Raw genomic sequence first — 11,465 nt, 5'->3', positions numbered from 1 at the left:
AGCTCTAGTCGTAGCTCCAACATATCTGGAAAAGTGACGAACTACGTTCCTCAGAAAACTAACGACTCTAACCAAGAAGTTCATGCCTTCAACCAACAAATTAAATGCCACCATATCACTGGCGCCAGGTGGGGTACCAAAAGGATTCTTGTAAATAGCCGCCACCTAATACTCTCAAATACTAATTAACACGTAAACTATCTTCCTCAAATTTGGGATATTTCCATAAACCGCTCTAAAACGGTACGTCTTAATCAGCAAAAGAAAAGCGAAACCTGATTCAGCATATTCAAACCGACCGCTCACAATGTTGAACTTAAAATCAGCTGGGAACCTTTTGTAGGAAAGTAGCGCGAAATCCTTCCCAAGTTAGAAGAGATTGAAATCCGGCAGATCGAAAATAAGAGCTATAAGACATGGTGTAGGAACATCAGAAGGTACACAGCCAAAGTGATCCCATATCGAAGAGATGATAGTCTCACTGGTCGCAATGCAAAATGGGAGAAAGTCTACAAATGTCCCCGGGTATTATCTCAGGATTATTATGTTCAGCTGTCTGGAAAACCGAGAGCTATTGTACACTTCATCTAGGGCTCAAGGCAGCTAATTCTGGGGTCAAGTTTGGCACAGGACTGCTTTACCAGGCCACTAAACTTTAAATTACTATGGTGATGACAAAAATTTAGCCATGCGGGTTATACTGTCATAGCAATATCACTGCACAAGACACAATAGAAAGGCGTACTGTAAACAAAACTAACGTTGCTTGGTTCTCATGCGCTTGATTACTGAGCGCAATTCACTTTAGTACGTCGAATGGAAATCAGTAAAGACAAAGTCTGATCGCACTGATAGCCAACCGGGGCAGTCTAGTGATCTCCTTAGGCTCGCGATGCCGGATCTCTCGATTCTAGTGGGTATACTGACAGGGCATAGTCCTATCGGGCTTCATGGTGTGAGATTAAATATCATATCATGCATGGAGGACTACGAGGTGAAGTCATCTCAGCGTTTCCTTCTAGACTACCCGGCTTTTGCTAGATTGCGGCTTAGGCACTTGGGTTCATACTCTCTGACAAGACCAGGGCAGTTCTCCGGGATAAAGAAATTACAAATTTGTTGTATATTCAAAACTTTTATTGAGCTTGCGGCCGTTCTTGGAAGCAAAAATAATTGTAGACGGGTAGACAAATGAAAGATGTGGACGGCAAACTTAGCTCAGTGGGTACACCACTGGTTTTGTTAACTGGAGTCGCTGGTTCAAATCCTAGTGAACTCGATGAAAAAGTCAGATGAGGAGATGTGGTGATCTCCGAAATAGTAGCTATAACTATGACCCTCTGTAATTATCATTGCTTTACCACAGAATTTTTCCACTATAAACGCACGCAGGCTCCAACAAATTGTTGAATATAAATTGTTATTAGGCTGAAAAAAAATAACAAAAGCAACAAATTTAATCAGTTTTATTGCATAAATAAATATTTTGTTTTATCCGAACGAAAATTACACTTGTTTGAACATCAGTGGCAACAGATTTTCTCATTTTCCAATAGCGTTGACTATTTACCACTCGCACTTGTGCTAACTTCCATTATCTACAACCTCAAAGAATTTCGCTATAAAAATGAATAATCGTGAATCGTATTCGCGGGCCAAAAACTTTGCGCATCTAAAAAGCGATTTTATGGCGCAAACTGTCGTCTAATGGCAATGAAAGTGAAAGTAAAAATATGTACATACAAAACCTACACAACCAAAAGTATAAGAACCAACGAAAAAGACAAAGTGAAAGTGAAGTGGATGTGGGTCAGTGTCAGGCGGCAAAGAAAGACGACGCGAAGCCACAAGGCAGCTGAAGCGGCAAAAACAAAATCAGATTGGAAAAACAACAAGCGTTTACCAAAGTGGAAAATCGACTAATGGTGAAATATATGCGCACGGGTGGGGTGGGGGAAGAAAGCAGCTATGAACTGAAAATATTTTTGAAAATCAAGCAAAGTTAGCGTTCTAGCGGCAAACTCAAAGGTACTAGACTAGCTGTTGGAAGACGCAGTTTGAGCGTCGCAGAAGTTCTGCAAGAAAAATCATCATAGCACCATTGAGACCTACCTGCAAAAGGTGTGTATGTACATAGATAGAAACACTTCGATGCTTGATTAACACACACCGAATGTCAATGGCTGACAAACTTTATTAAGATTGCTGTTAAACGCTAAGAAGCATAAGGAAAAACTTTTGAAGATAATGGCATAAACGCGCCGGTGTGCCTTGCGTTAAAAAGCTGCCGAGCTTTTTAGCAACCCAGACCTTGAGTGTGAGCATGAAACTTCTTTTGTTTATCGGTTTCACCACGGCATAAAAACAAAACTTCCAAAGTTGAACAGCCATTGTCGACAGCCACTCACCTCCGGATTCACACCTCCGTCGCGTCGTTGGCCAACAAAAAGTGTTAATGATTCAAATAATCATCAAAGAAGTATGAATGCGACCTGCATTGCCGCCAACGCTGAGTTGAGCCGAAGTGTGATAAATGTACGAAAATATTACATACACATACATACGTACTTACACTAGGCGACATATGAAAGTGTACGCCTTGTTTTAATATAATACTCAAAGCTATTTTCATGAATTTTTTTTTTTTTAATAATTTTTTATGAAAATATAATTCATTCTGTAATATAAACAAAGCTTCACACTTTATTTAAACTTCATAAAAATTCAAAAAATTTCCATACAAAAGTTCAACTTTTTGTTCAAAATCTCTAGAAAATTTTCGAGTATGCGGTTGTGTAGCCTATTCAATTTTAGTCTAATGAAGGCCAAATTTTAACCGGCTTAAAAATCGCGTTGATTTTTGAGAATTTTTTTTTTTGATACTGCTTTTTGCGTTTTATATATATAACAAGCGCAATTTGCAAAAACGTTGATTTTTTGAAATTCATGCTTATATGGAAAAAGGTCAAAAATCAGTCACCACGTTTGAAACTTGCACTTCATTAGACTAAAATTTAATGGGCTACAAAACTGCATACTCAAAAATTTGTAGAGATTCTGAATAAAAAACTGAAATTTATGATGAAATTTTTTTTTAATTTTTGCGAACTTTATATAAAGTGTGAAGCTTTGATTTATATTACAGAATGAGCTATGTTTTTATAAATAGTTAATGCAAAAAAATTTAAATGAAAACAACTGTGAATATTATATTAAAACAAGGTGTACACTTTCATTTGTCGCCTAGTGTATATATGTTTACAAATATGTGGCACTTCACCACATTTATGTGGTGTTCTCGAAGTGCGTGTTAGGTAGTAAAATCGCCATGAATTCACAAGAAAAGCAATCAAAATGAAAATAACCGCTCATTTACATCAATGAATATATACATATATCATTTGCAATAAATAAAGCTAATTCTATTGATGACATAGACAATGAACGTAACATTAATTCAGGTTGTCAAGATGCCACCAAATACGTGTTCTTAATATTAAGCCATGTTGCTTACACTAACTTTATGTTTTATTCTTATTTATTTATTGCTATTTTTCCCAATGCTATTCTTGAATTAGTTAAAGTTGTGATGGATTAGGCTATTGCTTTTGGCAAATTTTTTTCTTTTTAGATCAAAATTCCTTGATCGGAAATATGTAGATGAATTTCAGCCCGAAAGGGGTATATGTATATTAAACATAATATTCTTAAGACAACTTTATAGAGTACAGAAATTGAAGGAATAACGCATATTTTGATTGATTTTTTTACCACCAATTATCATGAAAATATCCATATCGAGCTCTAACCTCCAAAAAGTCGCCACCGAAATTTTTTCAAAATTTTCTTTTAATATAGAAATATTCCTAGAGCATCTAATAAAATTTTGAAAAAATTTCGCCTACGTCTTTTTGGCGGTTAGGGTTCGATATAATTATTTACAGGTAAAAAATAAAGAAATATCATGACATAATAAAGCTCCTTCTTTTCATGTTATTATAATGGCTTATGGTACTTATATATAGATGGATATTTGTTAAGGTATGCACAGCGACCAGAAGATCTATTGCCCTCTCTTGCTCCTTGCAACATCTCGTGCAGTCTTAACTTCCTAAGGAAATCCAATAGGTTGTTTAGTGGCATCGAATATATCGTCGGTTTCGTCGGTTTTCTGGTCATTTTTACGTCGGATCGTCAATATCGTAGCGTCCCAGTTCGCTTTCACTCCTGCATGTCATCTACATAACTCCAGCGTGCGCATATCTAGTACCTCCATCAACTCTTGTGTTGTTGGCACACATGAAGGTAGGGCTACTGGCTGCTTGCTCTTCTCGCTGGGAGTGATGCTACTCTCAGGTGGGATCGGCACTGTTTTCTTTTTCGGAAGGTGTCCGTGTTTCGAGGATTTTTGCTTCCGGGGTTTCATTGTTTAACTGCAAAATCTATAGTTCAGCCCAAAGCCATTCCGCCTGCCACTGTTGGACGAGTCGTCGTCAATGCGAATGCTTAGATGTAAGGCAGTATCATCGTTGTATTCAGTCTCTCGTTTTGAGCTCTCTGAACCTCGATGGTGTATTCCGGAGTCTTATCTACGTTCCTCTAAATAAACTCCGTCATATTATGGATCGGCGGGATATCGTATTCTGACTTTGTGTACGTCATCGCGTTTCGAGCTTATCCTTGCCAGTCACGTAATTGTCCTCTCCCCCGTGGAGCAACTCTGGCTTGAAGTAGACTACGCAATAAGCTTTCTACAAGGTAGTATAAAAGCTAAACCGTCTTTAGAAAACCTCTAAGGGTCTCAGAATAGCTTGAGTTTTGGCACTGTTCATCCCGGTTTTTTACAGATTCAGTTCCATTACATATTTAGTTTCAAAAATCGCATATTTTCAAACATTTCATAGCCATTTACTGAATGAATGCAATTCACAGTTCACTGGACTTGAGTTTTCCGTACACTGAAATAACTAAATAAGTAATACAAAAATTCGAGTCTACGATTCCAAGTCAAGTGTGAAGCAGATATACGGGGCGCATTCATCCATTTTTACCGAATATCGCACTAGCAAATTTCTAATACCCACTTACTGCCCACTCGACGCCGCTCCCCTCACTGCAACAGGTATCCGCGTGCGAGCCAGTTGCAGTTTTTCACATTTCAGTAGCCAATCCGTGATTGAAAGCAAACACATTTCCTGAAATAAAGGCAAATTTTCGCTAGCCTGACCAAATTGCAAAAACAACTGGCCGGAATCATTTCAAATCGCATCAATCAACGAAAAATTGTATTTACACAGTGCCAAATAAAAATCTCCAAAAAGTGAGGAGCTTGCCAAATGAAAGGCGATTTATTTAGATTTTTTTAGAATTTCGTTTTTCGCCTCTTTTCACCGGTAATGCTATTGTTTTTGCAATAAACTTTTATTGTTTACTTTTAATTCGTAAACATTGGTTTATATTTACATACATACATACATGCGCAGGAAAGCATGCTCAATGACACAATAGACAGACAATTGTCATACAAAAAATACAGCGCATAAAAAAATTTGCAAAATTCTGGGGAAAATAAATAAAAACAATTGATATGAGTAGCGCAAGTATTTGGCAGCGTAACGCCGTACGAGCGTGAAGCAGTATTTAGAAGCATTTCAGCTGCGGCCACGCATTGAGCTCGAACGAGATTATTACAGGCAAAAAAAAAATCAAAAATAAATTTAAATAAAAATCAATATTCAGTGGAAATCATTTTGACTTTTAAAGGATTACATGTGAGTGCTTGTAACTAACGGTTTGTAAGTGTATTTAATTTTTTTTATTGTTTTATTAAAAAGTGAAAGAGAAACAATAAACTCAAATTAAGCCAATTGTAATGGAGGCAAAAAAAAACTTGCATATTTAAATTTAAATGTTAGAATGGATAGCACAAATTGGTTTGATGGTTTATTGATTGATGTCTGTTTTACTGCTCCAATAAGCAATTGCGGTGAGCTTACAATACCACAATATTGTTCTATTTAATTTGTCTTATCAATTAAACCAAATTTTGTTATATAGGTGGCAACCCTGAAACCTTTGTAAGCCTTCTTTAGTCTCTTTTGTTTGATACCCATATTTAATTTATCTTATAAATTGAATTAAATAAAAGATGTTACAACAGGTGGCAACCCACCTCAAACATTTTTTCGTATGTAAGCCTTCTTAAACATCTTTAGTTTGATACCTTATATCTAGTTTGATATCTTATCAATTGAATTAGATAAAAATTTTCAATTAGGTGGCAATCTGGCTGAAAAATATTTTCAACTGCAAACTTTCTTATACCTCTTTAGTATTATAGCCATATTCTCATATTTAATTAACCTTATCAATTGAATTAAATTAGGTATATTTTTTAATTAGGTGGCAATCTGGCCCAAAATTTTTTCGACTGCAAACTTGTTTAAACCCCGTTTAGTTTAATACCCATATGGTTATATTTCATTTATCTTATTAAGTTATATTAAATTTAATTTTTCTAACAGGTGGCAACCCTTCACAAAAATATGTTTGATTAAAAAACCTTCTTAAAGCACTTAGGTTTGATGCCCTTAATAGAATTTTAATTTATCAATTAAATTTCATTTCTCAGATATATGGCAACGCAAATTGAAATTTTCAAACTGGTGGCAACTCTGTAAAATGGTGTATTTTCAGATCATTCGGGTATTATAGTGAAAATATCAAAAAAAAAACAAATAAATAAAAACAAAAATCAGATCGGTTAGGTCATTTTCGATTTAACATTTTTTATACGTGTTTACATTAGCGCGGGTAAATTTTTTTTTACTATGAGCGTAAAGCATAGGAGGATTTTGCGTGTAGTTATAAGCAAATTCTCTGAAGAAACCATGGGTCTAAATTTGATTTGGAGTTTGCCAAATTGCGAAAAAGGGTTTCGAAGGAAAGGGAAGATTTTCACTGTTGCGCCCTCTGGTGCAGATTTTAAGAAAAAGATAAGTGCAGACATCAAATCTTCATATGAAAACCCATTATGCTATATTTTTTTTACAAAATTTTAGTACTTCTTAACGCACTACTGCAAAATGCTAAGAAATCTATTTTCGCCATTTGGCAACTACAAATTGATTTTAGACCCAAGGATTCTTCGGTAAATTTGCTTAGAATTCCACGTAGAATCCTTCTGTGCTATACGTGCATATTCAAAGAAATCTCCCATATAAATTTAGCCGCACTAATATACATAGATACATATAATATCCTATATCCTCCAATTGATTTGAATGAATTGAATTCTTTTTTTACAACATACAAAATTTATTTCGCATTTTGCAATCCCTTTTTCGTTCCCTCTATATTGTTAGGCTTCGTCAGAACTTTATTGAAAGTTCCAAAAGCTTCACACTTCTGATCTTATTTAATATTTTTCCATTCGTTGTTTCAAACTTCTCTTTCTTTTGACTAGATGACCACTATCGCTAAAGACTTCATCGAAATCAATCTTTCGACCGATGAGTTAATGCTGAACGAACTAGAGCGACGCGATGGCATTTACTCGTTCATATTTCACGAATTGGAAGTACCCAGAGCTGAAACGCCTACACGCTGTATAGCGCCCGCCAAAATAATAGACCACAATTACATAAAGACAAGAACAACGGCCGGCACTGCCGATGAAGGCAACATAAATGCAGACACTGTGCACAGCAACAGCTTGCCTAATGAGTTGAAAATCAAAACAGAAGCTGTTTTCATTCAACGCTCCCAAATGAATGATACTGCAAGCAATATTACGACAACAGCAGCGGCAGCGACAACAACAAAAACACTAACACACTCCAGCTCACCCGCAACAACATCCTTTATCAATACAATTCCAGCCATCAGAAGCTTGACGCCAACCACTGCCTCCACCAGCGCAGCAACAACAATTATTGTACCCAGCCTATTTGCCGCATCACCTCTAACCACACCACCATCCACCACAGCCGCCAATGACATTGGTGGCACTTTGCCATGCATGCCCAGCCTCAGTGGCGTGAGCATGCGTAGTTATCATGAATACTTGAAGACTTGGCATCCGCCACCATCGCTCGTCTACAACAACACCAAACTCTACTCGTATATGGCTAATTGTGGTTTTCGGGTGCGCGTACCGACGCCGCGCTTCTCGCACATCTCTGCGCCACTGGTACGCAATCGGCGGCACGCCCTCAAGGATACGCCTAAATACAAGCGAATGTCCGAGTTGTGCTTGTGTGCGCCGGTGGCCGATTTGCGTGCGCTTTTTCCGCACGATCCGGATGTGCATGCGCCCTTTGCCGTGGCGGCGGTGGCGGTGGCGGCGGCGGCGGAGGATGTTGTAGCGACGTCGTTGGAGCTGCTTGGTAATGGCGAAATCGCGGTGGAATTGGACAGTGACTGTTGTGGCGATGTGGCAGCATTGATGACAGCTTCGCCGACAATTAAATGATTGGTATTGGAAGCACATTTGCCGTTCCTTTTACATTTTTTTATTTAAGAATCATTTCATATTAATTAGATATATATCGATATTATATTTAGTATAGGTATGTTTACAGTGAAAATTTAAATAAAAAACCTGCTTAAAAAAAACCAGAAACATTTACTTAGTATCAGCGAGAAAAAAGAATCACAAGCAATGATTTGTTTATTCACTCAAAAATTAGATTATATCTTTTACCTTGACCACAAGTTGGTCTCACGCATGCATGTATGTATATATGTATGTACAAACAAATAAACACAAGTGGTTAGCAATCACTCAAATCAAAACATTTGAAAGTTATACAAATCGAATTTATGTTGAAATCAAGATGGGATGCAAGAAAAGTTGTAGACAAAGTTTTTATACGTTGTAAGAGCTGAGGCAGGGTGATGAAATCAAGCGCCACAACGAAGTTAAGTAAACGACTGAGCTTAGCAAAGGCATAAATATATATGCATGTAAACATATATTTATGAATACAGGTATGTACATTAGGGCGGGTCAATTTGTATGGGAAACTTTTCGAATATGCGCGTATGGCACAGAAGAATTCTACTTGTAATTCTAAGCAAATTTTCTAAAGAAACCATGTGTCTAAAATCAATTTGGAGTTTGTCAAAGTGCGAAAATAGGTTTCTTATCAGCTGTAGTGTCTTAAAGAGATGCTTAAATGTTGTATAAAAACATGCTATAAGGGGTTTTTTTTGGTAAGAGGAATCCATTTCTGCACTTATCTTTTCCTTAAAAATTCTACCAGAGAGCGCAACAGTGAACATTTTCACATTTTCTTCTAAACATATTTTCGCAATTTGGCAAACTCCAAATTGATTTTAGACGGTTCCTTAAGCAAATTTGCTTAGAATTACACGCAGAATCTTATGCTATAAGCGCATAGTAAAAAAATGGCACGCCCTAATGCACATATGTTAGCAAACTTTAGGGTGTTGCCGAAGTTGTATCTCTCCGGAGGGAAGAATTTTTAAAAGCATCTACAGGTATCACGAGTAATTTCGGTGGCTCATTGTGTTTAAGTATGCTGAAGATCAACACATTTACATTCGAAATTATTAGCCATGAGTTACAAATTTTAAAATATCTCCAAGGTGATGCTGATTGTAAGGACAACCAAAAACTTGATGTAAAACAATCTTTCCAAGGCGAAAAAACTCACAATAAACTACTTCAAAAAAACCACCTAAATAAAATTAACTTAGGAAATTTTCCAGAACTTTTTTTTTTAATTTTATCTACCTATAATTTTTAGAACAATTTAAAACAGTTTTCTAGTAGAAAACCCGTATAGAATAAGACGCGGTGTAAATAAACAAATGCTGGTCCTTATAGTAATTTATTTTTATTAATTCAAAAAATTTACAATAATTAATTTTTTTTTATTCTTTTTCATTGAAATCATAGATATTCTTTGATTTTCATATTTTTGTATCGAAAATAAATCTCATTTCTTGAGAATTAAATTTTCTCTCAGAAATAAAATTAAATTTTTGAGTTTTATTTTTTAGCAGATCGGAAAACTCAAAACACAATATTTCACCTAAACTCAACTCACCACACCTCAACTAATTTCACCTCAACTGTCCTCAACTCAACTAACCTCAACGCACCTCACCTCCCATCAACTCAACAACTCACCTCAACTCATTTCAACTCAACTACCTGTACTCGTTACGCCAGCAAATTTACTAGTACACCAAGAACAACAGGTCTATTCTGCACGTTACCAAAGATTTTGTAACCGCAAAATTTTATTACCAAAAAATGTTGCCAGTTCTTGTCACCGTGATTCTAGTTACGTTGGTAATGTAGTTAAAATATTCAGCAATTCAGCTATGAAGAATTGTGGACATTCTGGCATTGCATATTTCACGGGGCAATACTTTGTTACCAGCTTATGAGATGGTAACAAAATTTACCGCTTACAAGAGTACACAGAATTCGAAAAGGGTTTAAAATTTGACAGGAACTTAATTTACCGGTTATAAAACTTTTATTACTAGCGCAGAATAGACCTGCAAAATACTCCTGTGAAAGTGGCAGAAACTAACACAAAATTTACTAGAAAAATTTTAGTAGTAGGTATATACATATATACTCGAATCTGTTCTACGATATTTGTCAACCCAGTTTTCCAATACCTTGGTGGCGCTTTCTAGCTCTATCTCACAAATGTGTTCCTCAATAATCGCCCTAAGGATCTGAATCGTTAATGTATTGTTAGCATAGCATCGTACCTTCATGGCACCCCACTAAAAAATCTAACGGTATCAAATCGCAGCTGGGAGTTGGCGAATTAACACATCCGAGTCATCTGTGTGGCATGGTGCACTATGCTGCAAAGGCCAAGTCCAGATCTTCAATTTCCGGCCAAAATAAATCATCTGGCATGCCTCTGTAGCGCTCACCTTTGACCGAAATGGCGCTTCCAGCAGGATTTTCAAAGAAAAATGGGACAATAATGCCATCGTGCGGGTTTTCTGTTCCCTAGGTGCGGCAGTTTCCCTTGTTATGGAGCTATTTATCGAGCGAAATCGTTATCCATTTCGAGCCGCTCGAGTTTTCATTACTTCCCTACGTTACTCAAGCGTAAAACGATTTATTTGGTTCCGCGGATTTCCAGCGGGATAAAACTGTCGCTGTAAAATTAGCATATGATTAAAAACCCTAAAAAGGATTTTTTGCATCCGCTCATTACTTATATTCTATAGTGGTTAAGTTTTATGGTTTACATTTGGGAAAGAAACTGCGCTCACAAAGTTGAAAGGTATGCAAAGAAGCGTAGATATTTGTCCATATAATCGATACCCTTTGCTCCAAAGCCGCATATGCTATAAATGCGTTAATATGGCGTGCGTCTACCTTGCATATTGATATATGCAATATGGCTCGAGAGGTGACTGATGTCGGTAATTGAATTCAGAAGCAATCGCGATATCCCATT

At 36.6% G+C, this 11,465-nt stretch overlaps 1 protein-coding gene across 1 annotated transcript; it reads left to right on the top strand.

The window, feature by feature from the left end:
• The first annotated feature begins 7,465 nt into the window (after nucleotides 1-7,465).
• LOC118754432 lies at nucleotides 7,466-8,473 on the top strand. Its single transcript, XM_036489306.1, has one exon. The coding sequence runs from the start codon at nucleotides 7,466-7,468 to the stop codon at nucleotides 8,471-8,473; it is 1,008 nt and encodes a 335-aa protein (XP_036345199.1).
• The last annotated feature ends 2,992 nt before the right edge of the window (nucleotides 8,474-11,465 follow it).

Source organism: Rhagoletis pomonella, unplaced genomic scaffold (genome assembly GCF_013731165.1).
Source record: "Rhagoletis pomonella isolate Grant_MI unplaced genomic scaffold, Rhpom_1.0 Rhpom_scaffold_03887, whole genome shotgun sequence".
NCBI lineage: Eukaryota > Metazoa > Arthropoda > Insecta > Diptera > Tephritidae > Rhagoletis > Rhagoletis pomonella.
This window is presented reverse-complemented; position numbering and strand designations above follow the sequence as displayed.